The sequence below is a fragment of the Empidonax traillii genome, unplaced genomic scaffold, assembly GCF_003031625.1.
Source record: "Empidonax traillii isolate 1590-97213 ecotype Southwest subspecies unplaced genomic scaffold, ASM303162v1 scaffold208:size1045274, whole genome shotgun sequence".
Taxonomy (NCBI): Eukaryota; Metazoa; Chordata; class Aves; order Passeriformes; family Tyrannidae; genus Empidonax; species Empidonax traillii.
Genome location: NW_020955401.1, coordinates 636,254 through 661,175, shown reverse-complemented (window position 1 = coordinate 661,175; position 24,922 = coordinate 636,254). Strand labels below are relative to the sequence as shown.

At 42.9% G+C, this 24,922-nt stretch overlaps 1 protein-coding gene across 1 annotated transcript; it reads left to right on the top strand.

The window, feature by feature from the left end:
- The first annotated feature begins 727 nt into the window (after window positions 1-727).
- FAM3B (family with sequence similarity 3 member B) lies at window positions 728-11,672 on the top strand. Its single transcript, XM_027887404.1, has 8 exons — window positions 728-891; window positions 4,616-4,753; window positions 5,540-5,663; window positions 6,349-6,407; window positions 8,561-8,611; window positions 9,256-9,343; window positions 10,050-10,182; window positions 11,561-11,672. Exons 1-8 carry the CDS (start codon window positions 873-875, stop codon window positions 11,648-11,650), a joined length of 702 nt encoding a protein of 233 aa, XP_027743205.1. The 5' UTR covers window positions 728-872; the 3' UTR covers window positions 11,651-11,672.
- Window positions 11,673-24,922: the final 13,250 nt, after the last annotated feature.

Genomic DNA, 24,922 nt, shown 5'->3' with positions numbered 1-24,922 from the left:
ACATCTGGGCTGCGAAGCTGAGAAGGAAGGGAGCAGGGGAGTGCTGCTCCACATCCCAAGTGCAAGTGGTGCCAGGTTTTTTGGTGGCATGATGCAAACAATGAGTGACCAACCTACCCCACCAGGAGGGAAGCATCCAGGTGATGGTGCATGACACCTTGTTCACAAGGAAAGATGAACCAAGGACTTGCCCTGGTGGGCTGGTGCTCGTGGTGGGGCTTATGTCATCCTAGGGTAGAAGATAATGGGGAGGGGGAAGAAACGAGGAGGGGTCTCCAGTGGACCAGGCAGACCCTGGCCACTACCAGGAAGAAAGCCCTTGCTTGCCTTCTGGATTGGGTTCAACAGATTTAAAAATAACTGGTTCATCTGGAGAATGGATTCAAACTGAAAGAGAATAGGTTTAGATTAGATATTAGGAAGAAATTCTATCCTGTGAGGGTGGTGAGGCCCTGGAACAGGTTGCCCAGAGAAACTGTGGCTGCCCCTGGATCCCTGGAAGTGTTCAGGGCCAGACTGGATGGAGCTCTGAGCAGCCTGGGATAGTGGAAGATGTCCTGGCACACAGCAGGGGGATAGTAACGAGATGATCTTTAAAGTCCCTTCCAACCCAAACTATTGCATGATTCTTTGATTATGACACCTGGAGGGAAAAAAACCAGGCAAAACTTCATCTCTCTGAATGAGCTGCCGTGTGAGCCTTCCTCTCCACCCCACCAGCCAGTTGGTTGCTTTCTGCAGAGAAATAACTTCAGAGTTATTTCCTTTCAGCCCCGGGGCGGTGCAGCATTGACAGGTGGCCGCTCCCCTTCCTGGTGCCGGCAGGAGAGGGACGAGGAGCAGGAGGAGGAGGAGGAGGAGGAGGCGGAATAATGAAGCCGAGCGGGCACTGTGAGTAGAGTTCACCCCTCTAGGTTTGTGCCCCCTCCTCAGGCAGGAGCCCCTGGAGACCCTTCTCGCCACGGGGAAGGGAAGGAAAGGGAGGGCTGTTCCCAGCTCAACACACAGTTTTTAGTCTGGAATAATTCATGCCTGACTCTTAAATATCTTCCTTTTTTAGTTTGTTTTTTGGTTTTTTTTTTTTTTCCTCTATTCAAGTTCTGCTGCGTACAGGTGCGTGTGTATTAGCGAGGTGGGGCTGCGTGGGGATATTTAATCACCTAAGCAGGGAAATCAAACTCAATACTCTGCTTACATTTAGTGCTTTAGTCGCTGCCCAGGGGCAAGTGAACACCTGAGGGAGAAGGGGATTTGGGAGCCGCTGTAAGGTAGGACTGCTGGCACAGGACATGAGGGCACTCCCTGAAGCTGTGTCAGGGGAGGTTTAGGTTGGGTATTAGGAGGAGGTTTCTTTACCCAGAGGGCTGTCGACCAGCACCTCCAGATCCTTTCCTGCCAGGCACTTTCCAGCCCCTCTGCCCCCAGCCTGGAGCTGCAGGAGAGTTGCTGTGACCCAAGTGCAGGATCCCACACTTTGCCTCGTTGAACCTCACGCCATTGCCCTTGGTCCATGGATCCAGCCTGGCCAGATCCCTCTGCAGAGCCTTCCTGCCCTCCAGCAGATCAACACTCTCACCCAGCTTAGGGTTGGTGGTCTCTGAACTCACTGAGGGTGCCCTCCATCTGCCCTCGTCCAGATCATCAGTAAAGATATTGAACAGGATTGGTGATCCCTGGGGGACACCACTGGGGACTGGATCTCAGCTGGATGCAGCATCATTTACCACCATCCTGGGCCCAGCCCTCCAGCCAGTCCCTATCCCAGCACAGAGTGCCCTGTCCAAGCCCTGGGCTGCAGCTTTTCCAGGAGTATATTATGGGAGATGGTGCCCAAGGCTTTGCCAAAGTCGAGATAGACACATCCACAGCCTTCCCCTCATCCACCAGGAAGGTCACCTGGTCATAAAAGGAGATCAGGTTGGTCAGGCAGGACCTGCCTTTCCTAAACCTGTGCTGGCTGGACCTGATCCCCAGGTTGTCCTGTTTGTGCTGTGTGATCACAGTCAAGATGATCTGCTCCACGATTTTCCCGGGCACCACGGTCAGGTTTAACAGCAGTTAAACATTTTGTACTTTCTCTTCTATTTAGGTAAAATGCTGCACTGTTGAGACTGTTTTGCATCAGAGTTGTTCCGTAGTTTTAATGGAAAACAGTGAAAAATCATTGTAAAGATAAACCTGCCAAGCCAACAATAGAAAAAGCCAAAGAAAATCTGACCGATGGTCTCGCAGATCTTTACACCCCACCACCTCCCCAAAAACAACCACTACAATCTCTCAATAAACTTGCAGTTTTCACTTAATTCTTCCTGGGTTTTGAAGCTCATGACTTGGTCTCCTTTACCAATTATTTTCTGTATAAATCTGGTATTCTTTTTTAGTATTCAAAAAGATAAAAAATGAGTTTCGTTCTGTTGTTTCCACCAGTTCTCCTTATTTATGCACATGAATTTTGTCAGTGCTCATGTTCCCACTCGCTGCATGAATGAAATGTTGGAGTAATTTTCTGTATTTAGTGTGGGTTTGCACCACTACTACTCACAGAGTGAGAAATTTCTCTTACGTAATAATTAGGGAAATTTGTAATATCTGAAGATTCATTATATTTCTCTTTCAATCGTAATCCTTTGATTAAAATACCATAAATTCCTCACAGTATCTTACTTAAAGTCACACAAATGTTTCTGCAGTGTTTTGTTGGGCTTTTGATTTTTAAAGCCAGGTAGAATGCAGGAATAACCATATGCACAAATACAGGATATGGAGGTAAAGTCCAGTCTTCATGGTAAATTCTAAACAGAAACTGAGTCAATAAAGTCTACTCTTATTAAAAAAAAAAAAAAAAAAAAAAAAGTCCAAGTTCCTTCTGGCATGTATAACCAGAAGTAAAGTCTCAAGACTGTGTTTGTTGAACTAGTGTGTTCATTCTGCAGAGTTTTTCAGAATTTGTATGCAGACCAATTGGGCAGAATTCACAGGAAAGTGGTAGAACCTGCAAAACAGGACTTGAGGAAGACAGATGGAAAATTTGGCCTTATTCTAGAGGAGAGGTAGGGCAGAAATCTTATTGTTTATAAAAGGCAGTTCCAAGAAGGAAAGGAAAGGAGTATCTTATGAGTGTAAACTGTTATAAGGAAGATTTAGGCTTGACAATACACAGCATTTTCTGGATGGCTGTAAAAGTGAACATACTTAATATTTTTGGACGTTGGTTCTGTTTTCAGGACTATACAAGTCATATTTTTTTTGTTGTTGTAGCAGACCCTTATTTTCAAGCTCATGTTTCTTCACACATCAGGAAGTGTCTCCTGCCATCAACAACAGCTGTGTTCCACAATTGCAGTGTGATGTTTCCTCGTTTAGCATCATGAACTCGGTGGTGCATCTCTTCTAGATCAGGAATTCCTGTTAGCATTTCTGGGGTTGAGGAAGAGCAGACATTCAAAATGGAACCTATATGTATTTCTCCATAGTCAGGAAAATTGTGGATCCTGTTGTTTTCCTGCTGTGTAGATGCACAGCTAATACAGTCCATGGAAACTCTGATGTGGCTGAGGGAAGGCGGGACAGTCACTCTAGCTGTGTTTGAACGTCTCCATCAATGACAGGGGCAGTGGGATTGAGGGCACCCTCAGCAAGTTTGCAGATGACACCGAGCTGTGTGGTGTGGTTGACACTCCTGAGGGGTGGGTTGGCCCAGAGGGACGTGGACAAGCTCGAGAAGTGAGTCCATGGGAATCCCATGAGGTTAAATGAGACTGAGCGCACGGTGCTGCACCTGAGTCAGGGAACCAACTTTCCAGTACCTAAAGGGAGCCAACAGGGAAGCTGGAGAGGGACTTTTTTACAAGGGCCTGGAGTGACAGGACAAAGGGGAATGGCTTTAAACTGGTAGGTTGAGATTAGATATAAGAAGTTTTTCGCAATGAGGGTGGTAAACCAAAGGTTGCCCAGGGAAGGTGGTGGCTGCCTCGTTCCTGGAGACATTCAAGGCCAGGGGTAAACAGGGCTCTGAGCAACCTGATGGAGCTGAAGATTTCCCTGCTTATTGCAGGGAGGTGGACTAGATTACCTTTGAGGGTCCCTTCCAACCCAAATTATCCAATGATTCTATAAATGCAGTCAGAGCTCATTGTTTGGGCCTTCTTCAGGTGTTTTTACCCAGCATGTTAAAAGGGTGGATGGAAGGAGTTCCCAGTGTTTTAAACCACTCCTGTGGTGTTTGCCTATCACAGAAAGCCAATAGTAACTGCAAAATACCTTTGTAGTATCTGGTACTTACTTCTTAGAGTCAAAATCCTACTAAGATTAAGTTGAACTTCATGTTTCTTTGGGGTATCATGGCTGCGGATTGAGGGGAGTCTTGGGGAGAGTTTTCTGCCTGAAGATCAAGTTTTAGAAACAAAAGCGTTGGGAATAAAACAAAGCTCTGAAAGCTGTGGTTAGCACAATGTATCAGGTAGAAAACAGTCAGTTCATGTAGCAATGCCAGAAGGAAATACTAGATTTTGTGTCCTGCTGTGAAAAGGTATTTATGTCTTTGTGATTTTGTTGTTGTTGTTGTTGTTGTGGGGTTTATTTTGTTTGTTTTTGCTTTTTATTTTTCCCTTCACAGGTCTTGTGAGATTAACAGGGCTCTTGTTGGCATCGTTGGCTGCTTGGTATTTGGGATTCTTCATTGCTACTCGGGTACCCCAAATGACAATATCTAATGCTGGATTTCAAGGCATCAGAAAGAAACCAGCATTGAGGGGTGCGTAGTTGTATTTATTTTCTTTCTTTTTCCCTTATACTATAGCTGATATTGCGTATTTTTATGCCAAATGAGAAATGGCTTGTCAGCTAAGAAATTACTTAGTATGTGCTACTATAAGAGTGAAGTTGGCTGGGTAAAGTTAATTATTGCAAGGCCAAACTTTTCTTGGACACTATCTGTGAAGAGATATGATGTCAGCCTATATTTGCCAGTCTGCAAATGTAATTAGATGTAAGAACAGATTATTTGTTTGCTGGCATGTAAGTGCAAAGCTGCAGCTTTGCTTATATCATATGTATTTCCTAAATATGGTAAACTGTTGAACCACTAACCAAACTTTGTGATTAAATTATCATTATTTTTTTCTCTCTAATCTGACCAGGTGGCTTAATGTGTACATTTTTCTCATTCTGTGACTATGTTATTGTTTAAAATAAAAGCCTTAAAATGAGAATGATAACAATTAACTTGAAGCTCTTGCTAGGAAACCTTCATCCCTCTAGCCCTTGTTTCCTGTTACATGGAATAGCACAAAATAATTACTCTAGATTCAAATCAGATCACACTAAATGGGGCATTTTCCCCTGGATAAAGAGTCAGTGATAACTTAAAGCCCTCACAAACCTGTGATATTGTTGCCCTGATAAGGAAAACTGTGAGTTTATGCCAAAAAACTGTGTTTACGTTTGAGCTCAGGGTGTTGACGTTTAATGATTATTCATCCCACGCAGAAATTGTTTATGCAGCATCCAAGGAAACGTTTTCCCGTCTTTGCTGTTGTAGCCCCAGTCCCCAAGAGGCAGAAGTGTGACCACTGGAGCCCCTGCCCAGCTGGGACTTACGCCTACCGGATCCTCAGCGGTGGGGGCAAAGAAAAGATGGCTAAAATCTGTTTTGAGGATGAGCTGTGAGTACCAGGCTAGCTTTGCATCCAACCAAGTGCTTTTTAGTGTGAGAAAGGCTGTCTTGTTTTGGTCCAGTAGCAGCAAATGAGCTCCTGCCTGGGGGGCTCCTGTTCTGGTGAGAAACTTCTGAGCATAACTGACAGTAATTTAACTCTTTTGTCCACTTTAGGTTTGGTTTGTGAGCTTCTTTTTTTAAAGCTAAACACGTTATGTTCTTTGGTCCTCTGAATAAGCTGCATTCAAACTGCTTCCAGTACTATTTTTAATTTCCATGGAGCAGCACAGCAAATTTACAGACTGTTGAGTGGTCAACACCTTCTGAAATTCAGGTTCTTTCATGGCTTTTCCAACTGGACGGGTAGAATAACTTCAAAACCTTGCAGTGATCTTTTCTGAAGATACAGGCAACAGAGAACAGGGCCACAAACCCACATTTTATCTTAGGGGTTTTTTTCTCCTTTATCTTTCCATCTGCATTTTCTTGATCTGGCTCATTTTGAAAGACCCATTTTTAAAGGAAACTCTCTGATACAACATCCAAGATTTTTAAGCCACAGCTCTTGTTCACTACAAAGTCTTGAACTAAATAACTGAAGGAAACATAAATACCAGAAAATTGCTGAGCACTGGTAAATATAGCTTTGGATCAGATGCATTTTACTGATACTGTATTTATTTCGATTCCAGGCTCATAAGTGAAGGGAGTGGTAATGTTGGAAGAGGTATAAACATTGCCACTGTGAATTGTAAGTAAGAGAAAAAAAATGTTAGAGAGGAACATATTTTTGCACAGCAATAAATTACATATCTTCTTGAGGGGTTGGGTTGTTGGGTTTGTGGGTGTTTTTACCAGCCAGCATGGAAAGGAAACGAAAATACTGCGAACTTGGTTCGTGTTAAATGTAAGAAAAACAAATCTGTGTGAGAAAAACAGTCTTCTGGGTAAACAAAAGAAACGTTCAGAAATCACTATAAGAAGGTAGAAAATGTGTGCATAGAAGTGGTGTAACTGTATTTTGTTAGACAAAAAGCCTGTAGCACAGCACAGATATCTGTGATCTCCAGCAGAAAGACTGAATTTTCAGCTTCAGTCTTTGAAAAAAATATATTTGCTGCTCCACTGATAAAGGAGAGGCAGTAACTGGGAAGTGCAGTTCTGCCACAAGGTGCAGAATTCATTTTCCAGACAATTTCATTTTCCAGACTTGGTTGGTGGACAGAAGGACAAACTCAAAGCTTGATTAATATTAAACTGCCATTATAAGTCTTTGTTAACAATAAAAACCATTGGAAGCAGAGGGTGCTCTTTACTGCAGATCTGGAGGCACCATTTTGATTTAGATGAATAGGAATGGTGAGGAAGAGCAGTGTCTTCAACAGCGGATCCTGGGAAAAATGAATGTCTAAATCTTATCGTGGAGAGGGGGAAAGGGAATTCATAGGCACAGCCAAGTTGGTTTTGATCACAAAACACTTATATTTAATTTTTTTTTGTCCAAGGAAGATCTTGATCTTGTCTAAACTTGCATGATTTTGTTGAAGGTTAAATTACTCATCAACAAGAATCCATTCCATTTTTTTTTTTCCAGACAACTTCTTCATTTTTTTTTTTCCCAATAATCATAAAAACTTTACTGGCTATAAGAGATAAACAGTTAAAAAGTTACTTTTCAGCAAAGAGCTGTAGAGTAAGAGGGCGAATACTCATCTTGAATGCATAAGCAAGATTATGGCAAAAAGGAGCAGGTAAATCTGTCCATTATCCTGCACCAGTCTTTAGTGAGACATTTTTTCTACATGTCCTCTAATTAGATCAGTCAAACTAATGACTTTGCTCAATAAGTGCCTTATGGCACCACACTTGTCTTTTATTCCATAATGATAACTTCCTTTTCTGAATGAATATGGTCTTTTGCAAAAAGGAAGACAGAACTATTAAGCCCAAACCAACAACACAGAGGGAATAAAAAACAATTGTGTGGATTTCTGCTGTCCCCACTGCAGGCTTTTCCACTGCTTTGTGACCTCTGCTCAGAAGCAACCCAGGTCTAGAACTCTTGTTTTACCACTGACAGAGTTTTGCCACCTTTTCCCCTCATCAGCACTGATAAACCTGCCGTTTAGAGTCCTGTGCTCAGCAGAATCTGCCATCACAACTTTACCATAGAGGGATCAAGGATAAGCCAGAAAGGAATCAGGAAATCTCAGTAGGAATGAGTTGATGCCCTCTAAATGGAAAAAAATCCTCTCACATAGCAGGGATCCAAGCAGGGTCTTGGATAATGAAAATCAATTAACTCAGTTTGCACGGGTTTAGAAATTTGTAAAATATTTTCAGTTGCACATGTCTTGTGCAACCAAAGATAAGCATCTGAACAGCAGCATAATTGATGAACATTTAGCAAAATGTTTTGGAATTATTAACTATTTGCATGCCCAGTTACTGATACAGTAATGATGATTATTGTGTTTCTGTCAGCTGACATTCAAACGGTAGGAAAGCTTGAGCATCTCAAACACTTCACAAAAATAGTCTAATAACAAGTCAAATATTCTTAGGTTTAACTAATTTTCCTATCAATGGTTTTGACCTAGTATAATACATTTACATATAAAAACATGGAAGCACATGGAAAATTTATTTTCTTTCTTTCAAACAAGAAGTAATAAAAATGTTGTAGTCACATTTGGTGATTCAGAGACTACGTGAATCAAGATATTCTCCCCAAATCTTAAACTTACATTATTCCATATTCCTATTTAAAAACTGAAAACAAAGAAAGCTGGGAACCCAAATAATAGACCCAACCTAGCTTTAGCTGAAAATGCTGTATATATATGCTTATTGAATAAAATAATAATTACTGATATTTACACAAGTCTTTTTTTTTTATTACAGATAAAACAGGAAAAGTTACATCAACAAAATTTTTTGACATGTGGACAGGAGGTAAGGAAAAGAGTGCAATAGATCTTTGTTAGTGTTTTAACATTAAGAAAGGACTTATAAAATTACTCTGCTCTTTCAAATGATTATGTTTGTATTATCAACAGGGATCAGCTAGAAACAAACAGCTGCTGTCTTCATAAAATATACTCTGGCCAGATATTATGACAAATGTTTCCTTAAAAGCCAAATTTCTCCTGTTGGTTAAGATAGCTGTCTTTTTTAAAAAAAAATTATTGCTCTTTTCCTTTTTTTTTTTTATTTTTTATTTTTATTCTCCATTATTTCAGTCTGGTAGGAGTAGCACTTAACCAGATAGTACATCCAGATCCTTCACTCAGCAAAATCCCTTTTCCTGACATATTTTGTTGCATTTTGGTTGCAAAATCATCATAGGAAATAGTCTACTCTGTCTCTTAACATCCTTCCACATAAGCAGAAAGATGATCTACTTGAAGAATAGCTTTTAACACATTTTCTAAGCTTCGAACAGTAAGTTTCCTTGCCTGTTACTGAGGAGAAACAGAATGATCCAGGGCACTGGAAGCTGACTCCCTGACCACTTAAAAATGTTTGTGACCTTCCATGCATGGACAGGAAGGTGATGTGTGTGTGGTGAGTGATCAGTTGTGTGATTGATTCCACAGACCACTCGGGAGAGATGATGAGTTTCCTCAGGAACGCCCCAGAAGGGACCCTCCTGCTGATGGCGACTCACGACGATGGAAGCACCTTGTAAGCAGGTTATTCAGGCTGAGGAACGGGGCTGGGAAATTACTGTTGAGTGAAGGAATGGTAAATTCCACTCTGTAGTCAGTGTCTTTCCCTTATTTCCTGCCTAAAAGGTTTTGATTCCATGTCCTTTCTGTGATTGCACATATCGTGCATGTTGATGTTCCCAAGCATGCATAATTGCATTGTAGCATTTAAAAGCACCCTAAAGGGCACTGCTGTTACCTCTGGGTCATAATCTTCTTTATTCTTACGTGTTCCTTATCCACACTTACAATTATGATGTACCTAGTTTGCATTCCTTCTTACATCTTATATCTTAGCCTGATTCTTCAGGTGCGTTTGACTCTGAAATCATGATACAATGATTATCCAGTAAAAGACTTAATCCACATTTGACGCCCTTGTCCTTACTTAAGAAGGGTTGAAACCTCAGATAGTGTTTGGGAGACATTTTTCTTTCTGCTGTGCTGTTGCAAACAGGTTGTATTGACATCAGGAATGTGTTGAGGAGGAAGAAAATTCCATGAATTCTATGTGAATTCTCCCGGTGAATTCAATGTCATGCTAATAACACAATTCTCAGGACTTTTTAATTCTGATTTTTGCTTCTTCTGATTTAATGCTTATTGTAAATCAGCTGTGATCTTTTTCAGTATTTTCCACATCCTGAATTTTTAACACTTATTTTTTCACTATGTTTTCCTAGGCTGAAAAATGACGCCAAAAAATTAATAGAAGAACTTGGAAGTAAAGAAATAATGAATATAAAGTTCAGGTCAAGCTGGGTTTTTATAGCTGCCAAAGGCTTCAAGCTCCCAGATGATATCCAAAAAGAAAAGGTCATGTTTATTTTATTTTCACTTTATATTTCTCTGCATATCAGGTGTAACTTTCAGGTGCAGAGTCTGTGAGTTATTTATAACAACTGCAGACTGTTTGTGCATCATTCTGTGCTTTGGAACTGGGCCATGTGCTAGAACTGACTTGCACCCCACCAGGATTAAGTCAATGGTAGAAAAGTTTTGGAAGTGACCAGAGATTCCAAAGAGCCTCAGTTTGGAAATGTTCAACTTGATGTCCTGTACAGAGACATTTTATTCTGGAAAGACAAATTCCAAATAATTCCTAAAAATTAAAAGACTGTTTTTGTATGAAAACTGGGCTGTCTCTGATTGACTGTGCAAAGGCAATGCTTGAACCACAAAACTTTTGGAATAAGTTGCCTTCAGGCTTCAGGAGGACTAAAGATGCTGTTTTTCATGTGTATTTCTGTTTGCATCTGCGACCTTGTTGTGTTCACTTTCTGTAAGCCCAGTCGAGCATCTGTATGACAGAGGCAGACAGAGAGAAAACCCAGCACAGATGTCAGGTCCCTGATGATGCTGATTCCTTCCAAAACCATGTCAAACTGCCATAGTGTTTTGTTGGTTTTTTTTTTTTTTTTTTTTTTTTTTTTTTTTTTTTTTTTTTTTTTTTTTTTTTTTTTTTTTTTTTTTTTTTTTTTTTTTTTTTTTTTTTTTCCCCAGAATATTACAGAATTACAGAATGGGTCAGGTTGGAAGGGACCACAGTGGGTCATCTGGTCCAACCTCCCTGCTCCAGCAGGGTCATCCTGGAGCACATGGCACAGGATTGTGTCCAGATGGGTCTGGAATATCTCCAGTGAGGGAGACTCCACACCCTCTCTGGGTGATCTGTTCAGTGCTGGGTCACTGCACAGCAAAGAAGTTCTTCCTCCTGTGCAGGTGGAACTTGCTGGGCATCAGTTCCTGCCCGTTCCTCTTGTGCCATTGCTGGGCCCCCCCGAGCAGAGCCTGGTCCATCCTCTGCCCCCTCCCTGCAGACCCCACAGACCTGGGGGAGGTCCCCTCTCAGTGTGTCCTCTGGAGGCTGAACAGCCCCAGCTCCCTCAGCCTTTGCTGCTCCCCCAGCCTGTACTGGTGCAGAATATTGTTGCAATATTGTTCACATTTCAGAGCTTCTGCTGGACAAAGGTATCCAGTTTAGTGGATATCACTACAGCCATCTGGGAAACAAATAAAGCACTCGGTGTAAGAGAGAAACTGGTAGAATCTTCACCCATTATGTCAAACATGATGTGCTACTTCGCTTCCCAGTCCTCCTCCATCACCTCTTTCTCCTGTATGAAGTTTGACAATCAGTGTGTAAACAGAGACAACTAAATATTGATTTTTGAAATTTATTTTATTTTTACAGATAAACCACTCTGACCGGAAGACCAACAGATACAATGGCTGGCCAGCTGAAATCCAAATAGAGGGCTGTATCCCAAGAAACCTGATCTGAACAAATGCATAACTCATTAATAAAGACATTTCTATATTTTTATACCTATGACTTTTGTGAATGGCCTCCAGAACCCCGCTGAACACTAGCTGTAAAATAAGTCATATGCACAGTTTTTAACCTTTCTTTCCTCTCTGTGGTTTCCTTCTAAACTGAAAACAAATAGGCATTTTGATGAGAAGTGGAAATAAAATACTCCAGTTTGGAATTACAATGTTCAGGAAGTCAGTCATAAAATATCATGATTTTTGAAAGTAAGTATACATTACCATTAGTAATTTTAGGGGTTTGGGTTTGCTTGGGGTTTTTCTCAGGATGTAATTTCTTTTGGTTCCCTTTAAAATACTAACATGCAAACAGAGCTTAACCTAAATCGTAACATGGAATCTCTAGCAAGAAAGAAAATCACTATGATGTTAGTTCATTATTAACATCCTTTCTTGTCAGAAAAAGTATGGAAATAGCAATTACATTTCTTGAGCTGATTTTAGTGATGTTGACAACACAGGATTAGCAACGTTAATGTTGCATCTTAACACGTAAAGCTCCAGTAACTTGAATTTTTTTTTTACCAAATTTAAGCTGAAAATCTATATAGTTTGGTTTAATTATTTTTTCGTCCTGTAAGTTTAACTTAAAAAAAAATTCACTACATGCAAGCTCAAGCGTTGTTCATGCAAACTATAGAATCAATCACATGATTGAGAGGAAATCACAGAACCTTCCATTCAGTCTCACTGTCTCTGAAGCACAGCAAGTATGTCTGGACTGTTCATAACTGCTGTTTGTCCCCCTGTTGTTCAGAAGCCTCCCATATGGCAGATTCCACAGCTTAAGTTGCTTCCTGTAGCATTCCACTGTTACTGCAGTTATTCCCCACATACGCTGATTTAACCTAAAAGGGCCAGGCCAATTACATGGAGAATAACTCACCACTGTTCTTTTTATGCCAGTCCATTGTGCAGCTGTGGACTGTCCCCAACAACTCTCTCCTCCGTAGGCTGCACCCACCTGGTGCGTTTTAATCTTCCTTTACATTTTTCTCAGCGTTAAAACATCAGCTCAGCAGCTTCGTGTTTTCTGCTTGAAGCCCTCTGGAAACTTGAAATGAAGCCTGGCAGCTTCAAATCTCTATCCTTGTCACAGCTGTCACTGCCTACTTGTAGTCACTGCTGTGTTCCCAGCAGCTTTCTGGTGTCACATCCCTAACCAGTCCCTAAAGTTTCCTGCTACCAGTTTGCAAACTGCTCCACGTCCCCGGGGCACTGCCAGAGAAACAGTTAAATCTGTTTGACTTTGCCAGACTCAGCGGTTGCTCCTCAGCACCTTGCTGCTGATGAAGTGGTTACAAATTGAGTACTTCAATGGCGGTTTCAGTGTTTTCCCACATCTGTCATTCTTCTTATAATAATAATAATTTATTCAGGCAGTGTTCACGTTATTGGCAGAACATTTATACCCTTACATCATAATCACCCCTTATTACTAGCCTGAATTATAAAAATAACGTAATTACAGTGCTAGCTGTTGGCAATCCTCAGAGTCGTGGAGTCTGACAAGTCACTGCCTTCTGCTCCAGGCCACAATTAACCTTACATCAATTACAATTAAATTTTACTTCGATTTCTGTTTAGCAGCTGCCATAAACTATGCAAGTACTCCAAGTAGTACATTTTCATGCCTTGCATTTGCTCTGTTCTTCACTCTGTGCGAGTACCTCACCCTTTGCAGTCCCGCACTCTGAATCAAAGATCAAACCTTTCACAGCACAAATTCCTGAAAAATGACCTTTAACTCCCTGGTGTTTTCACTTTTTCAGAGATGAAGTTGAGTCATCTGGACTAGAGTGTTGATAATCTCCAGTGCTGAACAGCTGCAGTCAGCTTTGTTTTAACTTGTTCGTGACACTGTGTTTAAACATGGTCGGCAGAGGAGCCTCGAGTGCTTTGATAACCCTCTGATCTGAAGAAATCATGGAAAAGTGGTCAATTGAGCAAAACAGGTGTCACTTTTTCAATCAGTTTTTCAGATTAGAAGGAATATCTTGCAGAGAGCTGGTTTGAAATTGGGATTTCAACTTTGCACCCACGTCTTGAACACTTTTAAAGGCACTGCCTCCTTGGGAGGAGTGAAAAGCTTTTTCATGGAGTTGTAATCCTGAAAAATTAATCTGGGGAAAGGTTAAGCAGCTTTGGATTTATAAATAATCAAAAGATCATGAAGTTGAAAACTTGAATTTTGTTTGGGGGTGAGGCCACAGGGTGTAGAACCCCTAACACAGATCTCATTTCTTCCTTCCTTACCTTCCCTGTCAGGTGCCTTAGAACACAGACCAGCTCCAGTGGTGGAGGTGGATGCTCTCAAATGCCAGGTGACACTGCCAACCACAAGCAGCAGGTATGGTTGTGTGGAAGTGATTTGCTGTTCTCTCCTGGGCTGGGTAAGTGTTGTGGTCTCACCTGTGAAGTACCTCGGGGTGGTTAGTGAGGTCACCACCATGAAATGAGGTTAAAACCTGCACAGCAATCCATCTTTTCCTAACCCCAGGAGGCAAATCCCACGGGAAGACACGAGCTTTGGGCAGTGGCATCACTCAGGTTTATGGATTTAGAAGCAGATTGGCACAGCAGGTGGCAGCAGTGTCTTTCCAGATCCTCTGCATTTCTGTGGAAATACCCAACCTGTCTGTGCTTGCCAGTCCTGGACAGACACTGGAAGCCACAGACCCGGCTGGAGGTCGCCTTGCCTTCCCCTTGTGGCTGGGTGGAAGCCAGCAGCTTTTGCCTCTGACGTGCCAGACCTTCCTTTCCTGGGCTTTGCCAGTGGCAGGCTCCCATTTCAAACATCCCCCCCCCCCCGCCCTGCCAGTCAGCAATCCACACAGGAATGTCCCTCGGACCCTCTGACAATTCAGCTGGACATTTGGGATGCTCCCATTTTCACCTCCAGTGTGAACGTGGCAACCAATCCCATAAAGAACAAAGCACCTGGGAAAAAAAAGGCCCTTTTTTTCTCTCTCCGTTTAAGAGCATGAAAAACATTTCAGGGTCTTGACATGCCTCTTAAAAATCCCTGGATCCCTGGTGGTCCAATTTGATGGCAGCGGTAGGAAATATCGATCAAATAATAGGTAACATTTTCAGTTTCTCAGTGCTAACTGTTTCTTCATGTTCTTTGTGTCATGTTACCTGCCTCAAAGTGGGAAGTTTCCTCTGTATTTAAAAGAAAAATGAAAGAAAGGAAAAGTTCTTGGGTGAAAGATCCCCTTTTGCAGGGCAGGCAGTGCTTAAAGGAAAACTCCCACCGAGTGCAATCCTTGCAGACCAGCAAAGAGAAACTGCTGCTTTTACTTTTACATAATGCCTGGAGGGAAGAAATGTATGACTGTGATTTATCTGATCTCTTCTGAGCTGCAATGAAGTGCTGAATGATGACTATAATTCAGGGGATTAAGATGGGTGGTTTTAATAATGTTTGAGCGACAGTCGTTCCTCGTTTCCTGGGATTCTGAGTTTTGGTTTCATTTCTCTGCTGTGTTTTATTTTTTTGTGGTTTGGGTTTTTTGGTTTGTTTTGGTTTGTTTTGTTTTTTCTTTCTGGGGAAGATTTTGAGCAGCATAGGAAATTTAGCTTCTCCTTGAAACACAAACTTCACACTATCAGCTCCTTCTTCCAAAGGTGAGAGCACACAGACGGATGCTTTGGCCAGTCCCTGTCCCCACTGCGGGTCTCATTAAAAATAAAAAATATTTTTTGACAATAATGTTTCAGCCAAAAGCAATACACGTTTCAACTTTGTACCTCTCCGATAGATCTTAGATGGTTATGCTTTTTATAGCTACTTTCTGTCTCCTGGGAATTCCCTACCAGAGTTCTTGGGAATGAGATTGTACTTCTACCTTCTCCCCCACGGCCCGTGACAATCTGGACTCAAAAAAAAAAAAAGAATGAGGTCTGGAAGTAAGATTTTCCAAAAGGCTATTAGTGCTTTGGAGTCACTCCTGACTATAAATTCCAGTTTCTCTCCCACCTAGTAGCACGCTGCCTGATCAGATTTTATTGCCTACAAGGACTGCAAGTGGAAGAATTACACCTTGGGTATCTCTGGATACAGGAAATCACCTCTCACTCCCTGTGCCACCGTAGCTGATGTGTTTAAAGCCAGACAAAAGCAACCCCGTTTTGCAGAAGAATGAAAAACAAATGTTTGCCTCCCCTTCAGGGGTCAATGCTGTGACTCTTCAGGAGTCTGCCTTTTATAACCAAAGACACCATCCAAAGACACCACACTCTGCAGTTGCCCAGTACTAAAGATCAAGGAATCTGACATTCCTTGTGGTATTTCAGGCTTTCTCCCGACTTGCAGGATTTGCTGATCAAGCTTTCCATCCCTTTCATTTAGAAGGCATCATGTAAGTGCATGTGCAATGTTTATAGTTAGACCTGGTTTATGAACCTCATATTTATGAAGCTCAGCGTGACAGACAAGAAAGATTGCAGGACACAGCTACAGCTCCTGCACAAAGAAACAACGGGTGATTTTTAGGGATATGTGAAGTATCTGCACCTCGAGTTCATTAGAATTCTGTGCACTGCTTTTCACTTCACTGACTGAGAACACCTCTGCACACAGCCAGCAACTGCTTTAGAGTGATCTCTTCTTCTTTGCTGACAGCTCGGAGGAATGAACTGTGAGGGCTTTTTTTGTGTCGTTTCAGAGAATAATGGCTCAGGAGCACAGAAAGTTCAGGTCCTGATGGGCTTCCCTGTCACAAAACCCATGTCCATGTCCAGCTCCAAGTGATGGCTGCTGAGAACCCCCTTCCAGATGAAGGGCTGAGGGCTGGTGAGACTTGGGTGCAGAACAACCTTGTTCTGGGAGGCTGTACTTCCCCAGTCACCCGAGGAACTTCAACGAAGTAAATTTTCCTCCTGCTGCCCACAGTTCTCCCATTCTGAATTGTGTAACGTTCCCCTTCGATGGTGCGATGGTTTTAGTCTGGGCCTTCCTGGTAACCAGCTCATAACCAAGGAAGTAGCCATGTTCCCAGTATTCCATACGATTTTTATGTGGGCATTCGGCAGGGAGCCACGTCCAAACCATCACAGATGGGAGCCCAGCCAGGTGGTGCACCCTCCCATCCCTTGCCTAATATTCCAAGTACAAAAAGGGAAGGTTTTATTTTGTTGTTGTTGTTGTTCACTTAAAACTTTTATGGCACTGTACCAAAAATGAGGGCTCAAGAGTTTTCTGTGATATAATTTCCCACAGTTTTGATTGCAGGGCACCTCAGCAGGAATGCAACATACCCCTTAACTATCCAGACTGGCTCTAGCTCCATTAGGGATACAATAAAACCAAGGAAAGGAAGGCCCCCTCACCCTGCTCAGCCAAGCATAAGTACTCCTTGTTTATGCTTATATCACTACAGCTGTTATTTTCCACTGCTGCCAAAAATAATGTCTAATATCCCAGGGATTTCCCACAGAGGAATCTACATTTAGAGATTTATGAGGTTTGTTTCACATATATGTAATTTAGCCAGAAAACATCAGTTAAACATATATACATCAGTCAGGCATCACATTGTTCCTCAGAAAAAGCCTGTTTATGAAGGACTTGAACATTTTTAAGACACAACAGATGCCGCTGAGACATGGAACTGGCCCTGCAGATTTCATGACGCTGTTTATTATCCCACGTTTATTCCCGAGATGACACGGCCTGCCTGTGCACTTGGCAGTGCTGGATTTAGAGCTGGATTCAATGATCTTAAGGGTGTTTTCCTACCTAAACGGTTCTGTGATTTTGTCATTCCACTGTTAAGGAAACTTCCCTACACACCCCACTCACACAGACAGACCAGGTTTCCTTCCCAGCTCGGCCCCAGCTTTCCCACAGCAGAGTCTCAGACATCTGGATCCTTACAGCACTTTATCCACAGCTCAGGAACACAGAAACAGCTCAAGCTACTGCCTCTGAGGAGGGACCCCAGACTAAGGAACCCTGGACTTTTATCCCCCCTTCCTCCTGAGTCCTTGGCTCCTGCCTTGTCTCTGAGTGTCTGGTCACCTGGCTGGTGCCACAGGTCCCTGTGCCCTTTGTTGTGCAAAGGGTTGGTGCCAGTTCACAGCCTCTTGCCTGGGGCTCCCACCACCCAGAGCTCAACCTGCACCTTGAGCTCCCTGCACTGAGTAGGTTCCTCATCTGTGGTGAAAGCATTTTCCTTCTTTCACACTCCACTGCTTGGTGTCTGAGCCTCTGTTTGTGCTTTGCTGCAGTGAAGTGAATTTGTCAGTGAAATACTGACATGTTTCACAGCAAAGAATGAGCATTAATCAAGTTCATAACTTTTTTGGTTACTATGGCATAGAAGGGGTAATTCAAATTTTAACTGCTCATCATCAGTGGTCAACCCTGACCATTCAGGAATGATCTGGCATGGAGGGAAAAAGGGCAAGAAAGGGTTACCCTGGCTGGAAGCAGAGAGTGAAGGAAGTGAGGGAGTGAAGTTCCACTGGGTGATAAGAAATCCTGCAGCAGGGTCCTGTGGCAATGGTGCAATTGGGAGCACTCAGGGGCCACCTTTGGACAGCAGGGAGGACGGACCATGGGGCTGAGGTGCCCTGTGCCAGCACTCACCTGATGGATACCAGTGCAAGTGTAAGGAATCAGCCCATAGCACATCTCTGCACACTCCTCGTAGAACAACTTAGGGCAGTAGCACTTTGCTCTAGATACCATTCATTAAATCCTTTTTTATTCGAGCACAAATATGTGCTTAACTCGCCTCAAGGGATACAAAAATCCCCCAACATTATTCTGCCAGGTCCTTCGCTACTATTTAGTTTCCTTTTGGCGACGATAATTTACATGAATCGAGGAGCTCAACTCGGTAATTTTTAAAGAACAAGATTAAAGGAACAGGAGCGGAGGAAGCTCATGCAAAGCTGGTTGCACTCAAGCAGTTCCTGAGCTGCAGGTCAGGTTTCAGTTTGTCCCCACCCCACGCAAATTGTAATGCTTGAATGCTAAAGATCTGTGAGGAACTGACTTTATTTGCCTTACCTGTAACACATAATGCTCTTCTATTCCCTATCACCACTTGTAAATATCCAAATGTCCGGATCCATTACCTTCTGGCAGCTGTTTAGATACCATCATCATAATGATGACTAACAAATTCCAATACCCCTTGAACAAATAGGTTTATACTCCAGATAATGAAGTTTTAAATTCTTAGTCACATTGCCTTGTATAAATTGAGGAAATGGTCTCTCTCTTTGAGGGGGGGATTTTTCTTTTCCATTTTTTTCCTCTTTCCCCATGCTTCATGATAGATTCTCTTCATTTGGGTTATTTAATTTATTTTGGCAATTTTGTTGTGTGGGGTTTGTTGGGGGGGGGGGGGTATGTGCCCAATCCATTGCACAGTTAAAGCTCTTCTTTCTTGTTTAATACTTCAGTTTTCACTTTGTTTACTCGCTTTTGCTTTATTACCTTGAAATTTGGAGACAGAAATATGTCACGTTGGCTGTTGCTGGGTTAGGCTCTTTATTGCTTCTTAGCAAATCTTTACTCCTTTTTTCAGTGGAGTTTCTACCATCTAGTCCCTGTACATTAGGATTTTTATCATGTTCTCAATAGAGAAAGAAAACCCCAACGTGTAACTGAAAACAAACTCAGAATGAGGACAACAACAAAGAGGGAGTTCAGATGTCAGTTCCTGGGCTCACTTCTGACTGCCTTCCTTTAGACACTCTTTTAAAGCTACTTCTGACACGGGAGGGGAGGTTCTCACAGTGTGAAAAAGAAAAACACTATCTCGAGATTCAGAGTCCAGACAGGAAAAATGGCTTTGGCAAACACACCAGCACAGACAATTTGTGACCAGGGCCCACACTTACAGCATTTTCACCCAAACATCATTACAGCTCCCTCTGCAAAGTGTTCCCAGAGTAGTTCAACATGTTTTTCTCAGGCGCTGGTCTGAGCCACCCCCTCTGCCCAGAAAGCATGACGCCTGACAAATGTGCAGGGCAGCTGGAAAAAGGGAAATCGCCCAGGCAGTGACTATTTAACAGGAACTGTAAGTCTCTGCACACAGCTGAAGAGGACACAACCCATTGGGTGAGGGTAGGAAGGACCTGAGACTGCAGAAAACTCTGTTATCTAGATAGTTCTAGTCCAGTGCACGTGGGATTACTCTGGTATTAATGATGTCAGCAGCTCCCACTGCTTGGAGTAATTTGGATCTCTCAAATTTTGTGCTGGAAAAAGATCCCCTTGTTTACAATATTCAACTCACATAAGACATTCAGGCCTCACTAAACCACGCTCAGATAAATCACACTCTTGGTTCCCTTTCTCTGACCGACAGGAAGCCACACAGTGATGGATTGTTCACTCACGTGAACAAGTTTCATCCCCCCCTTCTTCACATTCTTCAGGATTTTCCTTCTCATCTGTAAGGATGAAACTTGAATGTCTAACACTTGGTACTGTGATCTAAACTTCAGCCAAGCCAAAAAGCAGACAAAAGCACTTGAGACCTTTGCAGGAAGAGGTGAAACAGTTCATACACACCCCATCTGTCAAATCCTTATAACCCATCCCTTACTAAAGAAAAGCAAGGCTGAGAAATACGTAACTAAAGAAAAGGGTTCTGGCTTATGTGTGTCTCTCTGCTCTGAACCATGGGGAGTTTGCACCCACTGGTGTATTTTTTAGACCCTTTATGCACACACAGATCTGAGAATCCACCCTCCCCCAATTATCTTTTCTCTCTGACCTCTCCACTCCTCTGTTTAGCTTGAAGCCTTTCAAGCTTTCACCACCCACTCCTTCCTGCCATGAGGGACAAAGTGCTTTTTGTCTCCATTAGCTCGTGCTGAACCAGCTTTGCATTTGAACTGCAAAGCAGAACCTCCAGGCAGTAACAGCTTCTTGTCAGAGAAAACCATCAGCTTCCATCCCGTGGGCCACTCTCTCCTCACTTTGCATTGTTGCAGGGACACGGTATTCTCATTCCCATCTTGCACCCACCTGGCTGTGAGTGACAGAAAATTGTGGAAGCAGGAGATGTTCAGTTTGGTTTAAAATCTCACACTGACCTTGGAGCTAACTAAGATCTCTGTCCGGGCTTTTTGTGAGATCTCCTCACTGTCAGGGCATGGGAAACTGAAATGTCCTTGACTTAGGGTAAACACTACTTACCAGCAACTAAAACATCCCTGTGTTATCAACATTATTCTCCAAAACACAGCACTTACTGCTAGGAAGAAAATTAACCCTCTCGCAGCCAGGACACTGGGGAAGGGATGGTTCTGTGGGTGGGTTGTAGCATCCCCTGGTGTCTGAGAAAATGGTGTTGAAGCTCTTTGCAGGGATGCAAAGTGGGGGAATGCGGGACAGGGGGCATAAACTGAAACGTGGGGGCACATATCCAACTGGGTACGGAGAAGAAAAAAAATCGTTACTTAATTATTTGAATGAATTTCATGGTGAAGTTCATTTGTGGAATCTCCATACTTGAGGGTTTTCAAGACTCAAAGGGATAAAGCCCGAGGCAACACTGTCTGAAACACTGTGATTTATAAGAATTGACTGGACAACATCCAGTGTAATAGCTGAATAATTTATGATTCAGGATTTTTCCTAATGGTTTATGCCACATAATGATCCTGCCAACTAATGCATTTACACTTTGATAATTCTTTTTTAAATTACAATCTGAAATGGCTTTGACAAATGCTTGGTCATTCATCTTCTGCATCATGTCCCATTTTTCTGTTCATTAAATTTATTTCAAAACACACTCTACACTCTCAGATTCGAATGAAATTCTGCTTAATTGTTTTAAACATCCTTTATTATGTTGTCTTAATGTGTAGGACTGCATTGATGGTGAAACAAGGTGTTATAAATCATTGCACAAACATGAAAACTTTTTTCAGTGCCTTACATTAAAACATTTTCCAGTAAGGGGGTAAAGATTTTATTTTGCTCTTTCAGGAAAAAATAGTAGAACCAAGATCTTGGCATGTGGAGAAAGGAAAACCCCGATTTCGCCCTTCACAGCAAGTGATATTGCCCCGAGTTCTTCTTTTTTTGAGAAACATAGTCCTGTGATTAAACAAAGCCCCACAAAAGAACTGATCATGTAATAAAGACACTGCTGAAAATTCACAGTCCAGTCTCTATATGGATGTACAGCTCCCAAATACATAAATTATGTTTAGCATGTCTCAGTAATTGCAGCAGCTACAGAAAAAAACCCAAACAATGGAAAAAAAGAAATTCAGGATAATGTATCACCTGAAACCAGGAATTTTTGAGCCACACATTCAGTAATAACTCACTGCAAGGGCCTGCTAAGTAAAATTACAATTCTGATTGTTGGGGTAGTGGGAAAATGAGCTTTGTGACCATTCTTCCAACTCACAGAGTGCACAACTGGAGGTACTCAACTGTCTGCTGAGTCTCTACATGCCAGAATGTCCCCTTCCATTGTTGGGATGAGTTGCATTTTGCAAGTTAAATGCTCAAATAACTTTTTGGAAAGCTCTGTGTATCTCACAAGAGAAAGCATGGAAGGTTCTAATCTGCTTACTAATGAACCAGAGCTCAGAGGAAGCTGGGAATGAGCTCCTGAATGGAGTCCTGAATGCTGCTTAGAGAGTGTCAGTCTGCATTAGAGACCAGTAAAGAAGCCTTGTTCTCAGGAGTATAGGTAGTATTTGAGAACAATAAACCAAATAATCATGGAAAAATGATTATTTCACTGGTTTGGAGTTAAAAGATGCTTTCTTTTGCATTCCAGAGGATGAGCAGAGCCAGACTCTTCATGTTCAAGTGGGAAAAATACGGCAATGGGACGAAAGGTGCAGCTATCCTTGCGGAACATCAGTGGTAGGGACACTCCTTTGGGAGGATCACTGAGTGCTACAGGAATTTTCACTGTTGTTCTCTTCACCCTGTTGTTTTTCTCTTAATATGAACCCTATCATGCTTTGTCTTAACTGCAGCACTGCGTATTTGGGGCACATACTTTGCATATTTGATTTGGAAAATCGTGAAGCAATTGACTGACCTGTCATCCCCGTGATTCATTTTGGGAAAGTATGTGATGGTTGTAAGAAGTGAGGCTCTTGAATCTTGTCACAGAGACAGGCCTCAGAGCCTCCAAGAGGGGGGATGATGAACGGCCCCCAAACAGATAAATTAAGCTTAGACATGTCCCAGTAATTGCAGCAGTGAGAGAGAAAAGAATAGAAGAAAGAAACTTGAGATAATGTATCAGCTGAAATTAGACACAAGGGAATGCTGAACCAGCAAACCAAAGACACTTGGTGAAGCAACTGAGATATAATTCCAGATTACAAGGAACAAAACCAGGCCAGTGCATCAGGCCAGGAAAAGGTACTTCTGGCCAGGGGTGGTGGAGGAAGCCAGGAGAGCTTAGAGATGTGTTGTCCTGCTGTGGCCAATGCCCAGCCGTGGTGGTGCCTGTGAAGCACCAGCTCTGTGTCACATCCTGCCACTCACCTGCAGCCAGAGATCAGAAACAAGCCCCCTGAGTCACAGAGGCAAAAAGGGCTGGGTCTAGAGAACAGTGGGAATGCTGTGGGGTCGGACTCGTGGACTAGAGTGGAGCAGTTTGAAACCCACCAAAACAGGCAGGAATTGAGAGCAGCTGATAAACCGAGGCAGGAGTCAAAACCAGGGGGAGTGAGAAGTAAGGGCTGATGCTGCACCCGACTTGGAAAGCCCCTGGCTGAACAGAGCATACTGATGTTGCTTAACAGCTTAGAACCTACTAAAAAAAAAAAAAAAAAAAGAAAACAGCACAAGCATTTGAGAAACAGCTTGAGAGCTCAGCTGCCCTGAAGCAGTGCATAACACAGACAAACCACACTGAGTGTCACTTCGCTTTCTCTCACCCATATTCAACCACCTCAGCCATGCCCTGGCAGCCCTGGCTCAGCCCAGGTGAGTGGTGGCACAGTTTGCCACCCTGTCTGGGCTGGAAAGGCTCTCTGTGAGGTGGGAAAAATACTCCCTCTCATGTGGAGGGGGCCCTCACCCACTTGTTTTTTGCATGAAGGGATGAGAAGGCTGAAAGGGTCCCCTGGAGGGCACAGGACCAGCAATTCCCAAAGGGCAGTACTGGCGGGATCGGGGCACAGGAGCTTCCCTGGGCTCCCCTGGAACCTGCAGGTTTCACCCCAGGTGTGAGTGAGTTAACTCAGTGAGCTGACTTTTTGGGGGAGGAAAAGGGGGTTGTTGCTCGAGGGCAATATTTCCTTGTACCTCTTCCGTTCGCCTCTGACACCCTATCATGCAGTACAGCCAAGAGGGGAGGAGCTGTGTTGTGAGGAGTTTCATTTCTCCAGTTCCCTAAGGAGCAGGGGGAAAGCTGGCATACAAAGAAATGAAAGGGAAAAATACCAACACATTGCATTACTGTTTCTCGAGCTATTGTGAAACTGTCACCTTGAGAATATGGATTTGGCATGTGTCTGACAAAGCCCCTCCAAGGACTTTCGTGGGTACAGTTTCACAAAGTCAAAAATTGTTTATTTGGGTGACAGCTACAACAGATTCAGAACTGCTGTTGATAAATGCATTTGCCATGCTAGTGCTAAATATCCCAAGGCTAGAAAGACAGTGATTAATCAATAAGTTACAATTCACTAAGCTTAACTTCACCATTAATTAAGCTTAGGTACAGTGGTGGGGGCGCTCTTCTGTGAGGTTTAGGGGAGATTTTTACATGGACGTGTAATAGAACAAGGGGGAATGGTTTAAATTGAAAGACAGTAGGTTTAGATTGGATATTAGGAAGAAAATCTTCCCTGTGAGGGTGGTGAGGCCCTGGCACAGGTTGCCCAGAGAAGCTGTGGCTGCCCCTGGATCCCTGGAAGTGTCCAAGGCCAGGTTGGACGGGGCTTGGAGCAACCTGGGCTGGTGGAAGGTGTCCCTGCCCACGGAAGGGAGGTTGGGACTAGATGATCTTTTATGTCCCTTCCAACCCGAACCAGATTCTGTGATTCTATGAACTTCTGGCTGTGAGGTCTCCACCCCAGACACAACTCAGGATAACTCCGGGTGGAGGGTTAGCAAGAGGTGCTGAGTCATGGCAACTCCGTGTTTTGGAAAAGCAATCCTGGTCACTTTCCACAGAAAGCAACTATTTCTCGTGTGAGAATTGGTTTCGTTTCTCCCGATTCTTGTCACTGTCTGTAGGTGGAGCCTGTAAATAAAAAAGCA

Excerpts from the sequence above, each read along its gene's own strand:
- FAM3B (XM_027887404.1), top strand. Across the intron at positions 9,344-10,049 it reads CACGACGATGGAAGCACCTT|GCTGAAAAATGACGCCAAAA; the intron begins GTAAGCAGGTTA and ends ATGTTTTCCTAG. Across the intron at positions 10,183-11,560 it reads ATGATATCCAAAAAGAAAAG|ATAAACCACTCTGACCGGAA; the intron begins GTCATGTTTATT and ends TTATTTTTACAG.